Genomic DNA, 24,761 nt, shown 5'->3' on the forward strand with positions numbered 1-24,761 from the left:
AGTTCACATTCATATATGACATACAGTAAAAATCTGTTCCCATGAACTGGACTTATTCATTTTCTAAACAGTTTTCAGCTATGGATTATCTCTTAGAATGGAGCACAGGCTTGATGGGTATCAAGTCAACAAAAACAAAAAAATACTCTATTTATTGGATGTCTTCCTTTAACATCACACTAAAACAGATGCATAATCAAATCTGGCAAAAAATCTACAGAAAAAAGTAACAGTTTCATGAAACTGAAATGCTGATTTCATTGATACATAATAAGCATAATGTAATGTTCTGAGGTACTGCTATTCATTTCCATGGCACATCTGTGTGTGTGTGTGTGTGTGTGTGTGTGTGTGTGTGTGTGTGTGTGTGTGTGTGTGTGTGTGTGTGTGTGTGTGTGTATGTGTGTGTGTGTGTGTGTGTGTGTGTGTGTGTGTGTGTGTGTGTGTGTGTGTCTGTGTGCGTGTGTGTTGTGTAAAGATGGAAAACAATAGATTTTTAATTATGTGCTGAATTTTAAGTCAACTTACCTTCCTCCTGCAGCAAATGGTATAAAGGCATGTGGATGTCTCTTGGCAGACCTCTCTGGAGAAAAAGGATCAAACACCCGGAGGACAAAGACATACAACTATTGATCAACAAATAATTCAGCAAATCATTACTGATGCATATGAATGTGTACCTGTTTGCAGTATGTACAGAATTGGTGATTCTTTTTTTTCTGTTGAATATTAAAAACTTAATATCCAGTTAGCTATTTGTATATAACATCATCGAATGTAACTAAATATTGATCAAGCTGCAAAATAGCAAACAGCAGTAACCACTTGACTTGTTGCACTAAAATTTAGGAAGCACAAGTCTGCAGTGTAAAATTAAGAAATTACTGTTGCCTTACTACTTGATCAAGTGATGTCCCCAAGGCAGTGTAAGTTAGTTAATACCTGAAATACAAACCCCACTTATAATCTCAATATGAAACAGAATTAGGCTTGAAGTAAAGATCAGAAAACTTTTTTGGAATAATTGGAATTTGAGTAGCCTTGAAAAATATGTTGGTAACTTCTTTGTTAAATGATACATGAGAGAGAGAGATAGTGAGTTTGGTCAGGAATTGCATATCAAATGGTACTTTGACCAAAATTTAGACTCTGTTTTTAAGAGGTGGAGGTGGGGGGATGCAAAACTCTCCATACCATTAAGCATACCTCTCAAACTCTTAGAGCAAGAAATCTGGACAGAGGCAAAATAACAGGCAGAACAAATGCCCAAAAATAGGGGCACATTTTAAATATTACTCCAATAAACACAGAAAGTTGATATAGCAACAGGTTTTGCATTAGCATCCATTTTCTGAAGGATGTGAAATTTGAAACTCAAATATCTGTTATTATTAATTACTTCAATCTGTAACCATTGGCAAGAAAACGACAAATTTTATGAGGAACAGACCAAAAATATTAGGCAACAATCTGGACATTCTGCGAACAACTGGACAGTTGACAGGTATGTAGCATTATGTAGGTGGATGTTATCCTTCCTGCATTTCAGTTTAATTCCATATGCACCAAACCTCACACAGAAATAAACCCTCATGAGACTACATTTTGGCTGAAGCATTGTTTGGTCAATCAGTCTCAACCAAATGTTCATTGATGTATCAGCCAAAGATAAAATTACAATTGCACTCCCCCTTAAGATATACGAAATTATGGCAGATATAAAGTGGAGACATAATTTGTGTAGTAGATAAATGAAGCATTAACTGGCTCATCATACAATAGAAGCATGCGATTTTTTGAAGTTATAGTTCTACCTGAAAACAAGACTGATTCCAAAACAATAATGACATGGCCTAAGATTCATTCAGTTCTTGATCCAGAACAGACAGCGTATTAACTGTAGGCAAAATTTATGGACCTCTATCATAATGCCTTTGCGTAATATGCAAGTAGTTTGCAAGTTGCAAAGCCCTTCCTGCTCATTACTGTAGCAATGCTCCTCATTGCAGCAAGGTTTTTCAGTGCTGCCTGTAATTATGATAGCTTGTGGGAGTGGCCTATGCAGATTAGGTCACTGCACACCACAAACCACATGTATTCTTTCTTAGTACAGCAATTCATACAAATTTGTGTTACACAGGATTCATGCAGAGCACTACAGAAAATATCTAAGTGCATGCAGTGTAGCACAGTCGTTGTTCCACAAATAAAAGTGCTGAATATATTCTATGTATTATGATGAGAACTTGATGATAGCATATGTCCTGTGATATCCCAGTCAAATGGGAATCACATGAGAAAACTTTAAAAGTAAGGTTGGTCTCTCCTGGAGAAGGATTTCAAGGTTAGAATTGGAGCCTCTTGGTGGACTCTGACCACTGAAATCCATGAAATATGGGAATAATCAAGGATACTAGGAATTTAATTTGTAAGTATACCTGGGAACTGCAAGGGAGCTCAGTCTGAGCTGCAATACCAAGACTGTGGAAGGCAGGGATTGTTGCATTCTACTGAGAAACTTTAAAACTGCAAAGGTACCAGAAATCATGAGGAGACGTACAAAATCCAAAAACAAATTTATTAGCACCAATAAGAAAAGCACATTAACACATTAACTTTTTCACTATGCTTTCGTCCTATCCATAGGACGTCATTAGATAACAATGCAGCTATATCCAGAGTTTAAATACCCATAACCCTCATCATTTAAATAATTGATCATTTACTCATACATTTAATGCGCTAAATGTTAAAAAATGTCCAATGATTTCAAAATGTGAACTCAAGAACAATGCAGAGCAGTACAAATTCCTACCCTGACATTCTAACAAACTAGTTTTTAGACATGATCAATTATTTAATTAAACTTATGAGGGTTATGGGTATTTAAACCTTGGATATAGCTGTATTGTTATTTGATGAAGTCCTATGGGTAGGATGAAAACACAGTGAGAAAATTAATGCATTTATGTGTTTTTTGTATTTGTGCTAATAAATTCATTTTAGGATTTTGTTTGCCTCCTTGTGATTCCTGGTACCTTTGCAGTGCCGTTGTTGTGTTTACTAATTACTACACATTGGCTGTAGTATATTGGGTGCTGAGTTCTTCCTTGTTTGAAACTTTAAAACTGGACTAGAATACAGAGTTGAACTGTAAGTCAACTAGAATTATGTCAGTAAAAAAGTGTACTTATTTTCTGATCACGTTGGAAATGAACTTTAGTTTGATAATGCGTTTTAACTGAAGAAAATGTTTCCAGTATGTTATCCTTGCTACAGCAGCTAATATCTCTGTTGCACCTATGCTATCTAATGTGAGAATCTGTGCAGGTTAAAGGTCATTTCCTTTACCTTGCTTAGAATGCCATCCAGATAAATGTTTTTGTGCACTGTGTGTGTGTGTGTGTGTGTGTGTGTGTGTGTGTGTGTGTGTGTGTGTGTGTGTGTGTGTGTGTGTGCGCAAAATGTCACTGCTTTAGTCAGACCCCCCTCCACCCCGTTATGTTGCTGCTCCTGTCAGTTAAGTACAGCTGTGTTGTAAAATACAAACAGAATGTTACAGTTTCAGTCAGCTGTTAAACTAGCTGTCATGATAGCTATGTTGACAGCTGTCCAAAATAAGAGTTAAAAAGCAAGATTAGCTACCAGTTTCAGTTTTACCATCCAACTTGCAAATCAAACCTGCTTTATTTGTTTGGGTCTGTGAAAGAATATGAGAAGATTTTGTATCTTAGATATTATAAACTGCAGCATTACAAAATGTCATAACTCCACTTGGCCATCTCCCCTAAACCATGTCTCCACTCAGATAGGGGTAGTGACATTCAGAAGAATGAGAAAGGTGCTACAGTGTGTGTGTGTGTGTGTGTGTGTGTGTGTGTGTGTGTGTGTGTGTGTGTGTGTGTGTGTGCGCGCGCGTGTATATATATATATATATATATATATATATATATATACACACATATATATATATTATTTACATACATACATACATATACACACACACATGAATATGCATTATATGCATTATACAGATCTACTCTATCTGAAGTACCACCTGCCTGCATTTCAAGCCAAAAACTGCTTACAAATACATGCACTAATGATCGATAGAAAATTACAAAAAAGTCTTTCTTGCAGGGGAAAGCCCTCCAGCACCCCTTACTATGGGGATTCTACTCCCACACTCTAAATGCCTATACTACCTCCAAGCTCACATCAAACTGGAGAAAGCATAATATTTTTGCATTTGAGTCTCACACTCGAACAGACAGACAAGCATGCAGCTGTGACCAACTGAGGGTCTATATTACGAATGCAAAAAAACGTATGAGCGAATACGAAGATGTTGACCCATTTTGCGAGAAGTACGGAAATCGCGAACGTACAAAACCGCAAATTCTGAAATGTTGATTTGTTTTGGTTGTCCTGTCTGCGGTATAGCTCCATAAGGTAAGTGTGCGATAGATAGGACTTTAGTGTTAGGATTTGGGTTAAGGTAAATTTATAGATAGGTAATGTATGTAAGGTTTAGTGTAGTGTTAGAAGTAGGGTTATTCTAAGTGTATGTATGTGTATTGTTTATTTTGTTTGGGTGTATGTGTGTAGGGGACGTGTGCGGTAGTTATGGACCTTAGGGTTAGGGAGGGGTTAAGGATAGTGCATAGTTAGTTGTGTATGTGAGGTTTAGTGTAGGGTTAGAGGTAGGGTTTTGGTGCTTTATCTTAGGTTAGAAGTAGGGTTTGGTGAGTGTATGTGTGCGGTTTATTTATTTTCTTTGGGTAGGTAGTATGTAGCAGGTGGTGGGGTTGGCCGTCTATGACAGTTCGATATTTTTTTTTTCGCGTTTTAGTGTGTTTGGGATTTTCATGGTTTGCGGTATAGGTGTTGACATTTAGGTATTTGGGAATAGGGTTTTTCGCTTTGGTAATATAGACCCCCAACTGAGCATGAGTCATGCAGCCAAGTAAAAGACTGTATTATATGTGCAAGTATATCCACATGTCTGTATAAGAACACATAGAAAGCTGAGTGAGTCTGTAGAAAGCTCACCTGAGGAGTGGTTTAAACTGTTTGGGCAAGAGATTCTTACACATGTAAATTATGTTCTTGTGTGTTTCAGCAAAGTACACTGAACTGCATTACTTCTAAGCATCACAATTTTGTGTTGTTATAAGGAAGACTATGAATTACACCCAAGATATAAACCGAAAATACTACACAGCTAATTATCCAAAGATGCAGGCAGTAAACAAAACAATATATGAAATCACAGAAAGTTGTTAAATAGTTTATGTGAATTAGTGGAAAATGTCATCAACAGTAATGAGTATAGTGTTGACCAGAGCTGCAGCTAACTCATATAGCACCTGGAGCTATTCTGTGATCTGACACCCTCAACTATAGGTTGAGGAGTAGAAAAAAACAAAAAGGTCTGTGATCTGGGTGGTGCTCCTAAGCCTTAGCAACCCAGAGCCAATCAGGTTCTGTTTCTGTGCCCCACCCCTCAATTCCAAGCTGAGCAGCCAAAAAGAAGGGCTTGTACTTTTAAAACTTTAAAACTATAGCAAACCACTTGCTACATCTTATACCACACACAATGCGATAAAGAGCTTAGCACTGCAGAAAAAGCACTATCAATATTAATTTCTATATCAGTATTCAGAAATGGTGGATGCACAAGCCAGGGCATTTCTTTGTACTGGTCTCAAGCCCGGATAAATGGGGAGGGTTGCGTCAGGAAGGGCATCCGGCGTAAAATTTTGCCAAATCATACATGCAGACAACAGTACAGAAATACATACTGGATCGGTCGAGGCCCGGGTTAACAAAGACCACCACCAGTACTGTTGGCCAACAGGGTGCTGGTGGAAATTGGGCTACTGTTGGCCGAAGGAGGAGAAGAGGGGGAAGGCATGCCTGAAGGCAGGTAAAGGCTAGGACTGTGATACTGAGAGTCGGAACTTTGAATGTTGGCAGTATGACTGGTATAGAGAGAACTAGCTGGTATAGAGAACTAGCTGATATGATGGACCAAAGGAAGGTTGGTATATTGTGTATCAGAGGTGGTTTCAAATTGTTTTATCATGGTGTGGATGGGAGGAGAAATGGCAAAGGCATTATCCTGAAGGAACAGTATGCTAAGAGTGTTTTGGAGGTGAAAAGAGCGTTGGATAGAGTGATGTTTATGAAGCTGGAAATTGATGGTGTAATTATGAATGTTGTTAGTGCATATGCTCCACAAGTTGGGTGTGTGATGGATGAGAAAGAAAAATTTTGGAGTGAGTTGGATGAAGTGGTGATGACTGTACCCAAGAGTGAGAGACTGGTGATTGGAGCAGATTTCAATGGGCATGTTGGTGAAGGGAACAGAGGGGATGAGGAAGTGATGAGTAGGTATGGTGTTAAGCAAAGGAATGCAGAAGGTCAGATGGTAGTGGATTTTGTGAAAAGGATGGACATGGCTGTGATGAATACGTATTTTAACAAGAGGGAGGAGCATAGGGTGACATACAAGAGTGGAGGAAGATGCACACAGGCGGATTATATCTTATGTAGAAGGGCCATTCTGAAGGAGATTGGAGACTGTAAAGTGGTGGCAGGGGAAAGTGTAGTTAGGCAGCATAGGATGGTGGTTTGTAGGATGACATTGGTGATCAAGAAGAGGAGGATGAGTGTAAGGGCAGCACCAATGATCAAATGGTGGAAATTGAAAAAGAGTAATTGTGAGGTGATGTTCAGGGAAGAGTTAAGACAGGCACTGGATGGCAGTGAAGAGTTACCGAATAGCTGGGTAACTACGGCAGATCTAGTAAGAGAGATGGCTAGAAAGGTGCTTGGTGTGACATCTGGAAAGAGGAAGGAGGACAAGGAGACCTTGTGGTGGAATGAAGAAGTACAGGAGAATATACAGAGAAAGAGGTCGGTGAAGAAGAAATGGGATTGTCAAAGAAATGAAGAAAGTAGACAAGAGTATAAGGAGATGAGGTGCATGGCAAAGAGAAAGGTAGTGAAGGCTAAGGATAAGGCTTATGAAGAGTTATATAAAAGGTTGGACACTAAGGAGGGAGAAAAGGACCTGTACCAATTGGCTAGACAGAGGGACCGAGCTAGTAAAGATGTGCAGCAGGTAAGGGTGATAAAGGATAATGAGGGAAACGTACTCACAAGCGAGGATAGTGTGTTGAGCAGATGGAAAGAGTACTTTGAGGGGCTGATGAATGAAGAGAATGAGAGGGAGAGAAGGTTGGATGATGTGCGGATAGTGAATCATGAAGTGCAGTGGATTAGCAAGGAGGAAGTAAGGATAGCTATGAAGAGGATGAAGAATGGAAAGGCTGTTGGTCCAGATGACATACCTGTGGAAGCATGGAGGTGTTTAAGTGAAATGGCAGTGGAGTTTTTAACTAGGTTGTTTAATGAAATCTTGTAAAGTGAGAGGATGCCTGAGGAATGGAGAGAAAGTATTTTGGTACTGATTTTTAAGAATAAGGGTGATGTGCAGAACTGTAGTAACTACAGAGAGATTAAACTGATCAGTCACAGCATGAAGTTATGGGAAAGAGTAGTGGAAGCTAGGTTAAGAAGGGAGGTGATGATTAGTGATCAGTAGTAGTATGGTTTCATGCCAGGAAAGAGCACTACAGATGCGATGTTTGCTCTGAGATTGTTGATGGAGAAGTACAGAGAAGGTCAGAAGGAGTTGCATTGAGTCTTTGTGGATTTAGAGAAAGCATATGACAGGGTGCCTAGAGAGGAGATGTGGTATTGTATGAGGAAGTCGGGAGTGTCAGAGAAGTATGTAAGAGTGGTACAGGATATGTACAAGGGTAGTGTGACAGTGGTGAGGTCTGTAGTGGGAGTGACGGATGCATTTAAGGTGGAGGTGGGATTACATCAAGGATCAGCTCTGAGCCCTTTCTTATTTGCAATGGTGATGGACAGGTTGACAGACAAAATCAGACAGGAGTCCCCTTGGACTATGATGTTTGCAGATGACATTGTGATCTGTAGTGAGAGTAGGGAACAGGTGGAGGAGACCCAGGAGAGGTGGAGATATGCTCTAGAGAGAAGAGGAATGAAGGTCAGCAGGACTAAGACAGAATATATGTGTGTGAATGAGAGGAAGGATAGAGGAATGGTGAGGATGCAGTAAGTAGAGGTGGCGAAGGTGGATGAGTTTAAGTACTTGGGATCAACAGTTTAGAGTAATGGTGAGTGTGGAAGAGAGGTGAAGAAGAGAGTACAGGCAGGATGGAGTGGGTGGAGAAGAGTGTCAGGAGTGATTTGTGACAGACGAGTACCAGTAAGAGTGAAAGGTAAGGTCTACAAGAGGGTAGTGAGACCAGCTATGTTATATGGGTTGGAGACAGTGGCACTGACAAAAAAGCAGGAGTCAGAGCTTAATGTGGCAGAGTTGAAGATGTTAAGATTTGCACTGGGTGTGACGAGGATGGACAGGATTAGGAATAAGTATATTAGGGGGTCAGCCCAGGTTGGAAGGTTTGGAGACAAAGCCAGAGGGGCAAGATTACATTGGTTTGGACATGTGCTGAGGAGGGATGCAGAGTATATTGGGGAAAAGATGCTAAGGATGAAGCTGCCAGGTAACAGGAAAAGAGGAAGGCCTAAGATAAGGTTTATGGATGTGATGAGAGAGGACATGCAGGTGGTTGGTGTGACAGAGCAAGATTCAGAGGACAGGAAGAAATGGAAACAGTTGATCTGCTGTGGCGACCCCTAACGGGAGCAGCCGAAAGAAGAAGAAGAAGATCAGTATTCAGAAATATCAGTACATAAATGAATACCAGTAATGCACTAATGACTGACTGGCATCTCCAAATCACACCCCCTTAACATCTTTTGCTCGAGGTGGCTGTCCCCCTCACCCCACCCTAGTAATTCTACTGATGTTGAATTATCAGGAACAACTGTCCTGTGTGAGCTCTGAAAAGCTATAGCCACAGTAATACAGCTTGAGTGCAAATGTCATTAGGACTTCAATTAGTACAATAACCAAGGGAAGTTTAGCTCAGAGAATTAAAGCTATAAGTTGTGTATGGCATTCATCCTGTTGTCTTGAGTTTTCTTCCCTCATGTGACTAAGCCACTTAAAGAATGCTCTTAGGTTACCCCTACAGGATAACAAATGCACTTAAAAAGAAGTATCCTTGTTCTACACTAACACTATAACACTGTATTAGTTCCTACCAGATTTGCCTTTTTATTTTAACTCTCAGAACCATATGAAATATACTAAATTATCTAAAAAGTTTTCTTGAAAATATGTGCCTTCTAGAATGGGAGGAAGAGACCATGGTGGCTGACTCCCATTCGGCAGACTCCTCCAGAAGAAGAAAAAATTGTGAAAGAGGTGTCAAATAACACAGCAAACCTTATCAGTGTTGCACTAAATTTTTGTTGTTGGAAATGTTAAACTCTGCCTCAAAGGACACTAAGCATTAAGTATACTTATGATGCATTAGATGCTGTGTCCAGGGCGATTGCTATAGGTACAGTAATGTGCACAAATGCATGGATATGATTAACAAATTTACCCGATGATGTCAAAACTCAGACACTAAATGCACCGACAGGTTTCATTTTGTATGGGAATTCTTCAACTACAGTATTAAATAAACTGGAAGAAAAACAGGAAAGTTAATGCAAGGAGCCAAGCAGCTTTTTAGAGTCCTATTCCTAAATAACAAAGGACCCTTCCTCCTCTGGTCCTTTTTTGTTTGTTTCTTTTTTTTTTTTGAATGCCTTTTAAATCCTCCCAGCAAAAGCCTACCAAACAATAATTTCAAGGATCCTCCTTTCATAAGACATCTCAGCAACTATCCATTCACTCCTCCCCATCTATCCAGGCCATGCTTTCTAAATTCCAGGCACTCCCTCTCATTGTCTTCATACCTTGAAACAAATAACTTTTCATGTCTGGATTCCAAAAACAATCCAGAATGGTAGCAGACGACCATGGGCATCCCCTCCATCTCAAAAGGCAGGGACACCAATTTTCAGTTAAAAAAATAAATTCCATTTTTACCTAACAAAATCCAAGGATTATATCAGTGATCTTTAAATGTAATTTATAGTGATTGTGATGATTCTATTATAATATTCCTCTGCATCAATATATTTTGAAAAGCAAAAGAGATTCTAGGCAAAGAACACTCAGTAATGCAAACTGGCAATATTATATATAATAAATATGAGCAAAACTACATCTTGTGATGAACTAGTTTTCTGGGCTAAAATGCCAAAATCCCTGAAAAGCCAATGTTTTTTTTAATTGTCAGACAGCCCCAATTCGAGGTTTCAAGATTAACTCGTGTTTACCCAGAAAAATGGAAACATAGTATCGCTGTAAAATCAGGTATTCCTCCTCCTCAAAAAATCCAAATAAATCTGTTTCCTAAAAAAATATTGTCGGTCCTACTGCCATATGGAGTGATAGAACCAGCTCCTCATTCCTAAAATAGCAAAGGTTTTTATTTAAGAATGTTTCTGGTTCCAAGAAAGGAAGGCACAAGGACACCTATTTAACAACTCTCAAAAGCTACACACATTTCTTTTGATTCCAAAATTTAAGATGCTCTCTTTACAAACTCTTTTTCCTCTTTTGTTTCCAAAGGCTTTTCTGGTCACTGTAGACCTCAACAATGCCTACCTAAACATCATGATTCAAAAAGTACAGCCATTACATGAGTCTGTTTGCCTTGGAATTGTACTTTCAGTTAACATTTTTGTCCTTTGTGAAACATCTTGAAGCAGTGGAAAGACCAGACTTCCTTGCTCCAGTCATAGCCTTTTGCAGACAACAGAGCATTCATATTTTCCTGTTTAGATGATAACTTCATTTGGCGGCCACGGTGGTGCAGTGGTTAGCATTGTCACCTCACAGCAAGAGGTTCTCCAGTTCAATCCTTGGCTGGGGTGTCTTCTGTGTGGAGTCTGCATGTCCTCCCTGTGGTCATGTGGGTTTCCTCCAGGTGCTCCGGTTTCCTCCCACATCCCAAAGACATGCTGAAGGTGGATTGAACACTCTAAATTGGCCCTAGGTGTGAGTGTGTGTGTGCCTTCTGTGGAAGGTTGGGCACCGGGCTGGCAACTCGACACTGTAAAACTTCACTGCCAATCATGAGCGGACAGGTGATCTGCTTTGGCAACCCCTAACTGGGAAAAGCTGAAGAAGAAGAAGATGATAACTTCATTTCAGCTCCCACCATTCAAGACACTCTAGCAGCTCTTCAGTTCGCTAGTCATCTAGTCAGCTACCTAGGTTTCAAAATAAATCTGAAAAAAGTCTTGTTTAAACCCCTATCACAGGTTCATTTTCCCAGGGTGCCCCCTAGACTCTTTTCTAGTCACTATGACTCTTCCTCCATACATAGTAATATCCTTCCAGGTTCACATTTTGAAATCTGGCCCATCGAAGCATGTCCATGTCAAGAAAATTTCTCATCATTTTGGGTTATATATCTTTGTCCATTCTAATGACTCCATTTACCAGACTCCATATGAGAAAAATTCAAAGGTACCACATATCATTTTGGGTCCAGCATCTTCACCCCTTGTCTTCTTAAATTACAGTGCTGTATTTCATCAAGAAGGAACTCCTAAGATGGGCCAGTTAACTCTTGCTAAATCCAGGCCTTCCACTTTCTCCTCCATCTCCTGCTCTGTGAGTCATGACAAATGCTTCAGACTTTGTTTATGTGCAGTCTCTCAAGCCATCAAAGTGCAGGGCATTTAGGGGCCTCATTTTAGGAACAAAGACATAAATCTTAAAGAGATGATGTCCCTAATAAAAGCTATCAAGGCTTTAAACCAGCTGTGGATCCAGTGACCCCTGTTAATGATAACAGACAAGTGACAAGGTATATAAACAAACAAGAGGGAACCAAGTCTTATCACCTTTGCAGGCTAGCTATGATTCCCCGGAAGCTGGAATTACAGAACAGTCTCACTCTTCAGACCACATACATTCTATCAGATGAAAAGAACAATAGCAGAGACACTGAACAGATCCAGGATAGACCCACTTGAGTGGATGTTACACCCAAAGGTCTTCTAGGATATCGTCCACCTGTGGCAAACCTCCCAAGTTGATCTGGCCACCTCCTATCATGACAGACAACAAAATCAGTTCTGTTCTAGGATACCTTGCAAAAATGCCTGAAAAACAGATACATTTTCTTTCACATGGATGGGAATGTTCCTCTGTGCTTTTCTTACCTTTCCTATAATATCCAAAGTTCTTCTAAAGATCAAGACAGACTAGCCAAAGACACTCCTGGTAACTCTCTTTTGGCCCAGACAATACTGGTTCTCCCTTCTAATTCATCTGGTCAGGGGCAACTAGTTTCCTCATGTAGTGGGTTTGCTTACACAGGACAAGGAATCCTTAATACACCCCAGCATTCAAAATCCACAACTGACAGTATGGATGATAGAGTTTGATCTCATTTAGGCAACTTTTTTGAGGGCATACAGCACATATTAAAGGAGGCTAGACAACCTCCTACTAGAAAATCATACTTAGCCAAATGGAAATTATTTGCCAGTTGGTGCGATAAAAAAGATCCATTACAATCAAGGACTCCTATGATTCTTCACTACCTGTAATAACTGTTCACCTGAATCATAGTATACACTTCTGTAAAGCTACACCACTTGGCCATTTCTGCTTGACTACCTTTGGATCTTCTTTTCTTATTTATTTCAAGGTAAATAATTTGTTGAATGATGTTTTGCTTATTAAAACACCCAGAAAACAGGTAATACCACCTTGTGATCTTAATTTTGTATTGGAGAAGTTAACTCTTTCCGCTTTGGAACCTCCAGACAGTTCTTAAAAATTTCTAGCATGAAAGACTATTTTGCTTATTGCTTGGATATCAGTGACAGGGGTATCTAAATTATACAATCAAATGTCTACGCAATTTTTTCTGATTTTCTACAAGGACTGGGTGGATCTTATAACCAACCCTTCCATTATGCCTAAGATTGTATCTGGGTTTACTGTAAATCAGACCATTCATCTCTGTGTTTTATCATGAATTCAAAAATAGAGGAGAATGGATCCTACATATTTTGGATGTCAACAGTTGAGATTTTATCTTGACAGGACTAAAGATTTTAGAAAATCAAACCAACTTTTTGTTTCCCTGATGTAAAAAAGAAGTGATAGTCAAACCATTTCTAGATGGCTGTCTCAGACTCAGTTCATTTGTATTACTTTAACTATGGTAAAAGCTCACTCTACCTGAACTGTGGCTATTTCTGAGATATTTTGGACATGGGTGGACTCTAGGGTTATCCTAAATTTAGCTACTTGATTATTTGTACACACTTTTACTAAGCATTACAAGCTACATTCATTCCCCAGAGCTACATCATGATTTCCAAAAGTCATACAAGGACTTCCAGACATTCTTCATCCATCCATTCTTGCTAAGTTATTGCAATAGTGATTTAATGAAGAACATAGTACAGTTGTTTAAGTTAAACTAGCATAACAGCAATGTTCAAATAGATTACTTTTGCAGTATTGGCTCCCACCTCTCCCATTTTTCTTTCCTACTCTTTCTAAGCCGGGGTCATGTACCCTAATTATCCTTTGTCATCCTGACTTGACAATCTTAATTTGTTTTGATTAAACTGTTATAGAGCCTCAGGTTTCAGACTTCCCTTTTAGGAAGAAAGCTATGATTTTTGGCATGTCCCTCTTCTACCAGCATGTAATCTCATGCTTAGGATAGATGTAGAGTGCACAAGGAAGGAGCCCAAAGCTTTGTAGACTGTCCGGATGTGCGATCCTTTACAGGATATATCCCTTATAATTATGGCTACTGCAACAGTGATCTACTTGAACATCCAATTTTATGGTAAGTTAACTTGGACAGCAAGGGTGACGAGTTCAGGTAAGAACACATGCTGAATCACTTGGAACCATAAAGGAATTACTTCTAACTGCAGTGTTTAGAGCTTTTAAGTGATCACACTAACTAGAGTGTTAGTGTTGATACTGCTATTTAACCAGATAAGCGGGCTGGTTATAACAAGGTCCCAAGAAAGCCAACTTAGGCAGTACTGCAACTGTTTGCAGTTCCAGAACATTGGTAGAATTACTGCAGGCTACTTATAAGGAACCAATGACACAAGTAGGAACAGTGTTCAGACTCACAGAAGGGTTCCCAGTGAGAGTGGGTTAGCACAGGCGTTCATCTCTGATCCTCCTGCTGCTACTGGTGATGGACTACATTATCAAACAGGTCAGATAACCAAATCAACAAATCAGATGTATGCAGATAATGTGGCATTACAAGCAGACTCTGAACAGGAACTTCAGCAAATAAGGGAACGGAATGCAAAACTGAAGGCATAGGGGATGAAACCGAATATAGACAAGATCATTGGCATGGCAGCAAATGGAAATGAGAAGAAACTAAAAACTGAGATAGATGGGAAAATATCTGAACAGGTTAACAGCTTTAATTATCTGGGAAGGGTGGTTGAGGAGAAGGGAAGTATGAATGAGGGAGTCAAAGTTTGAATCAGAGGTGCTGCAGCCAGCTTGCATAGGTGACAAAAGTACTGTGTGACAGAATAATGCAAAGAAGCTGAAAAGTTAGGTGTACAAAACAGTGGTATGACTACTACTTCTGATGTCACAGAAACCTGGGCAGTGACGTAACAGCAGTCGGCAAAGCTAGAGGTAGTAGAGATGAAGTGCCTGCACAGGTGGTAGGATGCACAGTGTGGGTCAGGTAAAGAAATGATGACATCAGAGCAGAAGCCAGAGTAGCTCCAGTTGCAGAAAATGTCAAAAGGAGCAGATTACAGGCACAGGTTTTAGAAAGCATAAGATGAATTAGTGAAGAATTTGGAGGACAGAAAAAAGGCAAGAGGAAACAAGGATGTTCAACCAACAGATGGATGGATTGCATGAAAGAAGACATGTGACAGTCAAGCTTGATGACTGACAAAGATGGTAGGAGAGTGGCAGAGAACTGAGACAGGTGGTGACAACTGATATATTCAAAAAATGGGAAAAGGGAGTTGATGATGATAAGTGTGATGCTCGATATATCTTTTTGATCCAAAGACTGAAACATACAATAAAGGTAATACACAGTGTGTGTGTGACATGTCTTGTGACAAAATAAACAGTTTAAGCAGTTTAAATGCCATTTCAAATTAATTAAACTGCCTGAAATAAAACTTCAGTTATAGCAGATGTCGTATGTTTTCAAAGGGTTCCTATCAGCTGACTGAAGATGCAGGTTAGCAAATGTGACTTGGTCAAGCTGTAAATGCCGAAATGGAAAAATATCGAAGCGGCATGTAAGCAAATTCTTTCCCTGGGAAAGAATTCGCTTGGCCGCTTTGGTAGTTTGCCGTTTTTGGCACTGAAGTGCGGTCTCGGAGATGATATATTTAAGTAGGGAGTGTGTGGGGGGCACAAGCCCACCTACATCGGGGGTGTGGGGAGCAATGCCTCCTACTTAATATCATGTATTAAAGTGTTTTCTTTTTTTTTTTTTTTTTGTTGGAACAGCGATTTTTTTTCCCTTGGAAAAAAATCGCTATTCTGACAGTTCGGTTTTGTAAGCTTTCGCTTACATGGGGTCGATTAATCACTGTTCGCTAACCTAAGCATTCGGTGATCTAATATAGACCCTTTTCAAAGAATGCCAATGACTTAAATGCACTATCACCTGTGACTGCTTGCAGTCATACTACAAAGGAAGAGTGAAATCCAGTCCTTTGGAATGCTTTTCTTTGAATGTATAAGTCTGTAGTTGCCATTATCAGTGGTGAGGCCGTCCTTGCAGATGGAGGTGGTAACTTATTTTCTCCATGCTTCCAGTGCAAAACTCATTGACAGGCTAAGTTTGAAGATTTATAGAAAATGGTCAGTGAGACTACTTCACACTGACAAGGAAGTACCCTGGCACTTTTTTTTTTACCTTGAAGAGGACTTATGACTTGTTCAAAGGTAATATTTGAGGGAAAGACCTAATGCTTTGTGGTGGAGTTAGAATTAAATGCCTGCCAAAATGTTATGTCTCTAGAGCTAAGTGCATATTATTATGTATCAACTCATTGCGATACTGGGTGTAGTCCCTAAGGTTTATGCCATAGCTAAACAAGGCTTTATGGTTTTCCCTGATAGAGATGGTAATTTTCAGCTCATACATTGCCTCTGGTCTTGATTTTGTTACTAAGTTCTTTGTTCACCTTTCTGAGTTAGTCTTGAGACATGAAGTTTCAGTTTCCTCTTAATAGTGATAATGTTTATATACAGCTTGTTTATACTATGGTTCCACTGCAGAGGTTTGTTCCTAAACTTGCAGCTGTATCTGTGTTAGATTGGGATGGATATCTCAACTCAGACATTAAAATGAGAACAAAAACTTTCAGCAAATGCAACAGTGTAGACTACAGGGTCTTTGAGTGGAGGAGGGCTCTTAAATCTCAGGTCATCACCTATTTGCAATAAGTTTGCCTTAGAGATTTCTAAAAACGTGGGTTTGCATGCATTCTGGAAATAGTACTAATGGTGAATACCACCAAATGGTAGTCACATCTGAACAGTGACTACAGCAGTAGGGCATAATGGTCCTAAATTAGTGATGTTTGGGTCCATAAAATGTAGACCTCTGATAGGGAAGTTCACTTTCAGGCCTATAGAGTTAGCACTAAGGAAATATTGGAAGCACTGTGCATATCTGTTGTAGTATACATCTCCCCATTTATAGATGGGTAAAAATCCCCAAGGATACCATGGGGTTCATTGGTGAGGGCCACAAACTTCTGTAGTTGGCTAGGAAATACTAATGGATCTTATTTGTAGTTAATAGGATGTGAAGGAGTTTGGGTTAATTTTCTTGTTGTTTAGCTTTTGATGTGATGGAGTTTTGGAGTAACATGGACACACTGCAACCAGTAGCAGAGATATCCCTGAAGGGGGTCTTAATATGTAGAAGGCATTAAATCCATGTAGGGAAGGTTTATAACCACTACACATATATACGTAGATGTTGATATTTTCCAGGTCAGTAGGGCTTCTAGGGAAAGTAGTTTCTTGTTGAAGAAACTAGCAAAGCCTTCACTTTTTTATTGTCTTGATTAAGTTTGGCTAGGTAGGATGGTGATGTTGACTGGTATTGCCTAAAAAATGCAACATGGGACAGGAAACATTTTTTGCCAATATCTGAAAGCCCTGAGGAAAGAGATGCATGCTGTCACATGCTATCACATGGAAAATAATAGGATTGTTGACCATTTCCCCAAAAGACACAGACTGGACCCACTTGGAATGACACTGATAATTAACTCAGATTATGATTTTTTTTTTTTATTTTACTGTGGCATCTTGCTTGGTGAAGGTAGGATACTGTTCAAAACTATTTGCATGCCAACCTTGGATGCATAGTTTGAAAGCTCCACCATGTCTCGCTTCATAAATGTATGCTTCAAGTCATTCATTCCAACAGAAAAAAACAACCATGTTGTATGTGTACCTGGGGATTAGGGAATTTAGTGCCTTAGTAACCTGATGTATCTTGGCGTCTGAGAGTCAGCTCAGTCTGGTGAGTAGTGCACCTGTGCGTCTCACTATGGACTCAACTGTAACTAGGATACTTATATGTGCAGTGGCTGGCTTGAGAAGGCCTAAGGGCTCAGGTGTGCCAGTTCGATGACCCGTCTTTGTAGTGTATGTGTTTGATGGTACTAAATGTACATCTTGTGGAGTGTCTTTAATGGTAAAGGAGCAAAATAGACTTAAGAGCAACAGCTTTAGAAAAGAAACGTTCACCAATAATTACCTACATTTTGATAGCTATCACCACACTTTCATGAAACTAAATGTATTCAGGGAGCAAGTTATCAGAATCAGTCATCTCATTAATGAGGACCATATTTTTGTGGAGAAGACAGAAACACTTACAAATATTTTTAAAATAAAGAGGGTACCCAGGAGACAAGTTGGAAGTCATTTCTGAAAATATTATTAAACATAGGAACACCAAGTTCTCCCTATACTGAGTGTAGGGTTTGCTCTTAATAAAGCAGTAGAAGCAAATCAAAACAGCAAACATTGGGAACTTATTTGTTCCTTCCCTATTCCAAGGAGTATTGCCAGCCCTGTGATTCGTAACACCATTACTGACAAATGGAAAATTATTTTAGGAAACCCAGAATTGTCTAAAATAATAGGCAACTGTCCAAATTTTATTTTTAAGAAGACTAGGAATTTAAAACAAATTTTAGAAAAAAAAAATCACAGCAGATTAGTACAGAACATGTTAAATGTAGTGCTACCTTTGCTTGTCAAAACTGTAATTATTGTGGGTTCATTTTTTTGTGTAGGTAGTTATCATTTCAAACACACTGATTTTCCATTTAACAACAAGAAACAGGTACAACTGTCACAGTGATGGACTGGTATACCTAACATGTTGTTCCAACTGTGACTGTATTTATGTGGAAAAACTACACACAGGTTAGTTGACAAAATCAGGGAGCATGTGCTAGCAATTAAGAAAGGGGCCATTAGTAACACATTAGCTACGCATGCTCAGGAGTGTAAAGATTTTATGAAGTTTATGTTTTTAGTGATTGAACAAGTAGAAAAAAATAAATTTACAGGACAATTCAATGCTTTTCTTGAATACCTACAACTGAAAAGGCAATTTTTTTTATGAGCCAATATGGCACCAGGGCTCAATGATCGAATTTCTGTCAAAAAGTTATTGAAATACAACTGTATTTAAATGTTCCATGGTTTTAACTATTTAGTGGGTGTTGGAGCCCTTTAAGATTTTGTTCCTTTAATGAGCTTAGAAACCTGATTGGTTTTAATTTTTATGATATCACAATGGATTTCTTTTATATGTTTCATTTGTTTTGTATTTTTCATTCTGAGGAAATATATAGTAAAGAGGATGAAAGCACGTAAAATTAATTTGCTGTTATTTATTTATTTGTAGCCATTGAGTCCATTTTGGAGAGTGTCATTTGAGATTTTTACACATCTGCTTATTATCGTCATACCTTTTCCTGTGAATTCCTGTTGCAGACTATGTGGTATATGTATACAGCTGTTGTCTGCAACCTTGCTATTCTTCTGTACTGGCAATTCAGTTCTAATTACTACACAGCAATGCTATCAATATGCACTGTGATGGACAACCTTTTTGTATGCTTTTGCACAGAATGCACCATAACTGTATGGCAATAGATCTTTGCCCCTCCATTCATTATGCTTTTATACACATTTGGACAAACATTTAGAGGTTTGGCTATCCTCATCCAACTCACTGAACACACCTGTCGATTAAAAGGACAGCACGCATACAAAAGAGATTTCTGATTTTCTTCAGTGTGTTTTGTACTGTACAGGTGAATGGCTTTCTCTGTATAGTCTGACAAGTGGGACCTTTTGTTCCTGCCTGTGACAGTCACAGTGAGGGTAACTAATATGCTAAGCAAGGACAGCTGGCGGACATGGTAGGGGACTAAAGCACAGAAAAAAGGATATAATGGGAAACCTTTCTTAGTGCCTTTGGTAATCTCTATAATTTGCAAAACATATTTAATATAAGCAATATAATTTCTATATAAAGTTTGTATCATAGCAATATAAAGAGTAATAAAAATATAGTAGTTACGAACTTTATAGAGGTAATCCCAGTTCAAAGAGTCAAATTTTTTTTTTCTATGTTCAAATTATAATCCCTAATTTTTTTTTTTTTTTATTTTGGACATATACAGTTACAGTAATGATTTTTTAATGCTATCTTGTGTCTGATTTTAATGATAAATCCTGCTTGATCATGTCCTTTCATTGTGAGTGGTATGTGTTTTAACCTTTTATCTATTATGGACATAGATATTTAATAATCTAGGCTTAAAATGATACAAAGCCCACATGAAGAATATTTAACTGGGTCCTTTATCATGTTTTGAAATGGTAGAAGTTTGCATTTCCTGGGGGGGGTAATTTTATTCTCTTGTGCATTACTTCTCTTGCATATTAGTAAATCCTTTTTCAATACGAGTTTTATTTTCTGAGGAAATATTGTGTATTTCAGCTTAAATAACATCAGTGCCTGGGGCTTTGTTCTATTTTATTTTTATTTGAACTTTAAACTTGGAAAAGAAATTGACTTAAATTATCATCTTTTGACAATCTTTTCCTTATCTTATCTTTCAAAAATGAATCTAAAATATCTTTCCCCATTTACTGTATTTTCTTATAAATCTCTTAGTAATATTTCCTACAACCATATAATACATTGTTAATGTTCTTGTCGTTATTAGGCAATCTAATGAATTTTATTTGGTTTATTTTAGTTATTACTTTAAGAATTTTTTTTATTATTAACCAAGGTTAAGCATGACTGAGTGAAGCAATGTTTTATGATAATGCCAACTGGTTAGGGTCGTGGTGTTATGTGTATATGTGTTTTATTTTATTTAGGTCATTTAAAGCCTGAGGTAACTGGGTGCAGGTGAATGAACAGATACTTGCAGAGTTTTCCTCATTTATTTTGATCTCCCTTTGTATTTTGTTTCAATTTTTTAAACATTTGGGTACTGCTGGGATACAGATGGAATTTCTCTGCTTAATGACTCCTTGGTTTAGTTGTATGGTATGAGTGAAAGGTTTTGTGTATGTTTAAGTGTGCGCATGTGTGTGTGTGTGTGTGTGTGTGTGTGTGTGTGTGTGTGTGTGTGTGTGTGTGTGTGTGTGTGTGTGTGTGTGTGTGTGTGTGTGTGTCTGCTTATGAATTTGCATGTAGATCGGTCATGGCATAGAGCTGATGGCCAATGCAGGTGCTTTTGGATGAATTTGTATTATGTCTTGTAGAGCTTTTCTCCCCAGGCCTCTGCTGAAAATGGATTTTGCCAATTAGACTTTCCCAGTAATCAAATATCAAATAAAAATAAATAAATAAATAAATAAATAAAAACTTGAACAAGTCTGTGAGACACATGCATTTCATTTTAAGGAAAACTGCATTTTTTTTTAATTTTGGGAAGACTTGAATATTTTAATATTTTTTAATTGTATAATCTTCATCTACAGCATAAATCTGTTTCATTTTATGGAGTTATAAGACAGAGAGTATATTTTAAAATTTAATATTATATGTTCTTTTGGGTTGTTTGTAATAGTTTATTTTTTTCTTTTTTGGCATCTGAGTCTACGTTATTTTTGTGAGATGGCTTACGTCTTCAATGTGGAAAGTATTCATTTTTACAAGCTGTATGTTCTTGTCTACAGTAAGGCTGTGAGGTGGGAAACTGTTTTCTATGTTTGAAGGTGAGATTTCTTTGAGGTACTGGTTTGGCAGCCATTTTTGTGGTCTCTATGTTTCTCAGTAAGAAGAATATAATTATTTTTATCAGTCTAAAATATATCACGTATAGTCTCTTTTAATGGAACCAGCACGCACATGTTCTTCATGTAGAGGTTTCAATAAACTCAGAGGTGAGTCTGCCTGTACTAAACTGTTCGCCTAAGCATGGGAATTTTTATACGTCCACATTTAAGTGTCTGGTGAAACACATAACTATTAATATTCTAGATGCAAAAAAAAAAATCGGGAAAGATATATTATGGCATGCTACATTATCCAGCCTTAGCAGAAGTCAAATCCCCATATGTCATGGCAGTATATAATACAACATGCCAAAAACTGAAAATTAAATTTCTAGGGTTTGGTATTTGTTGATGAAAAATAACATGTCAATTGCCTTTGAGAGTTCTTAATAAAATTTTCAAAAATTACAAGAGAATACTCAGCTATAAACCTGCCTAAGATACTCATTATTTCAATACACTTCACTATTAACTTTCACTCGGCCCACTGCCTCCTCAGCAGGGGAAGTTTTGGTCATGCCATGTCTGAAATGACAAAAATTCTACTCACTTTTTAAAATACACATTATTTTGTCAAGTAAGAAAGTAAGTAAGAAAGTAGAAATCTTCTGGGCCAGTGTTAGCATTTTGGGTGCCCCCAGAAAGTGTCAAGTTGGGGGGCCCTGCAAACTTCTAGACTAAGTATCGCCCTGTGTCTCTGTCAACCCTACAAAGCAACATTTTAGTTCATCCTACAAACTTTTAGGAGCTGTACTCACTGGGTAATCTGTAGTTATAATGCTCTTACATTACAACAGACCTATGTACCAGACTACTGCACTGGCCCATTTCACAAAGAGACATTCAAAGTTACTGACATTTAGTTGCAGCAATGATACATTACAATAACTCTATGTACTGGGCTGAACTTAGATGAAATGGCACCCTAGGCACTGCTTACTGTTCCACCTCACAACACTTAGACAACCTCCAGTGCACCCCCCCCCCAACTTCTTGGGCTCCCCACACCATGCACATTACTTTTATCTTCCTTTTCTCACATTTTACCTTACTCTTCAGCTTTTTTAAGAAGCCATACATTTATATATGCCCTGAACTGCATTTTAAATGTTCTTTTCTTTTTACAAAACCCTTTTATCTAATGATGACTTGAACAGAAATTTGATTAAGGAAAGAAAGTCAGTTATTGCTGTTCAAATTTAGTTTTCCTTGCATCCTTTCAACACATCTTTCCTTACCAAAACAGCATAGGAATAACCTTTTCAGAAATAACTCAGTTAAGCTGGTGCCCCCAGAAGTCATAGGGTTATAGATTCCTGGGATGCACATTAGTGCATTTTCAAAACCTTTTAATCCAATGGTGGCCTAAACAAAAATCGCAAGTGAAAATAATTTCATTCTTTATTGTTTTCTTTCAAGGAAGACATAAGATGTGCCCAACACATAATATTCAAAGCTGACAAAGCAGTAGCTCACAATAAATTAACAAGCCAATTGTTGTGAGAATATACAGATCATATGTAAGAATCCTGCCTGCCTCCCTAACCCCTCACAAAAAAACACTGCCTCTGCATCCTCTGATGTTAGACTGGGAAGAAAGCAAAGGTTCAAATGGCCAAAGTCGAGTATATCAAGTGACTGCTGTTATACATACACATAGCATGCCTTCTCACTCCCCCACCAAAGGTAGCCACCTATTATTTATTTTATTTATTTATTTATTTAAATTTGTTGACCAGGAGTGTCCGACTGGACGTGGGTCCATTTTCAGCAGAGGCCCGGGGAGAAAAGCTCCACAGTAAAATAAACAGACAGTAGTTACATTGGATTACATAGTGATTAACAATTTAACATAGAAATTACTTACAACATATTTACAGATGAAGAACATAGTACATCAGTAGACAACTAGAATCTTTATCTGTGAAGTACATAACAGGCATTAACAAATTTAACAATGAGAAGTTCCTGCTGTATAATAAGTACTAGGCTTATGAGCATCTGAGCTTGCTATCATCAAGGTAGTTAGTGGAGGTGAAAGAAAGGTAGTAGTTGGATGGGGTGGATGATATTAGAGTGGGAGTTACAAGGGCATAGCCAGCATGTTTTTAGGTGCGCTTTTAATAAACTTTTGAAGTTGGTGCATGATGGTACGGAGGTAATTGTGGGTGGGAGTGAGTTCCATAATTTGGCTATGGCGCAAGAGAATAGTGCTTCACCAGCAGAGTTATTGGCTTTAGTGATCTGCAAGTGATTTTTGTTGCTGGATCTTAGTGGTCTGGTGGTGCGATAGGGTTGGAGTAGATTCTGGAGGGATGGGACATTTAGTGGATGGTTTACTAGTTTGTGGGTGAGTGAGAGTTGATACCACTGAAGAAGGTGAGGGAGTTCAAGCCAGCCCAGTTCAGCAAGTGAGAGACAGTGGTGACTACGGTAGGATGCCCCTGTGGCAAATTTTGCGATTTTATTGTAGCAGGTCTCTAGCTTGTTTAGATCACATTGCCTTAGGTTGGTATATACTGGAGAGGCATAAAGTAGGGTGGAGATAAGGTGGGAATTTGCTATTGAAATCTTTGCTGCTTTGGTGAGAAATTGTTTATTTCTGTATAATGCTCCTAGTTTTTTGTGGACTTTTTATGGTCATGGATATGTGAATGTCAAATTTTAGTTTATTGTCTATTTCCACTCCTAGCAATTTGGTGTGTTCAGTTGGGTATATAGTGGTGTTGTCTTTTGCTGTGATGTTAAAGTGAGAGTTGTTTTGAGTATGTTTGATGGGTTGGAAGATGAGTAGTTTAGTTTTGTTTGGGTTGAGTATTAATTGGGCATCGGATAACCATGTTTCAACAGAGGAAAAGGCTTCCTGTGTGACTTTTGCAGTTTGGGTAGGGACTGGGCTGAGCAGATGATGGTAGAGTCATCTGCGTATTGGATGAGTGTGCCATGTTTGGTGGCAGAGGCTAGATTATTGGTGTAAACAGAGAAAAGTAGGGGTCCAAGGATGGATCCTTGGGGAACCCCTATGGAGACAGGTAGTTGGGGAGATATGTCATTCTGCCATACAACGGATTGTTGGCGGTCAGACAGGTAACTCTGAAACCAGTTGGTGACTGATTGTGAGAAGGATAGGTTATTGAGGACAGAGATAAGTTGTTTGTGTATATGTGTATGATGTGTGATTGTGAGGAAAGTGAAAAAATAATTATTACTGTAATGTATTCTGTTTTGTTGCTCTTAGGCAGTACACTGCCCCAATGCAAGCTATAGTAACTTTCTTTGTACACCTCTTAAGGTTTGTGAGAAAGGTAAAAGAAACAATGATCATACTGTCCCCAGCCCAAACAAAAGCTATAATGAC

The 24,761-nt window shown here is 38.5% G+C and overlaps 1 protein-coding gene across 1 annotated transcript in view; it reads right to left on the reverse strand.

Annotated features, from left to right (window-relative positions):
• LOC122814241 (cytochrome P450 4B1-like) overlaps positions 1-24,761 on the reverse strand; it is a 450,417-nt gene that overhangs the window by 36,431 nt on the left and 389,225 nt on the right. The window contains exon 8 of the mRNA XM_044086839.1: positions 529-626. Coding sequence (XP_043942774.1) covers positions 529-626 — 98 coding nt within the window. The remainder of the gene's footprint in view (positions 1-528; positions 627-24,761) is intronic.

Source organism: Protopterus annectens, chromosome 10.part0, assembly GCF_019279795.1.
Source record: "Protopterus annectens isolate FY-2018-M chromosome 10.part0, PAN1.0, whole genome shotgun sequence".
NCBI classification, from domain to species: domain Eukaryota; kingdom Metazoa; phylum Chordata; order Ceratodontiformes; family Protopteridae; genus Protopterus; species Protopterus annectens.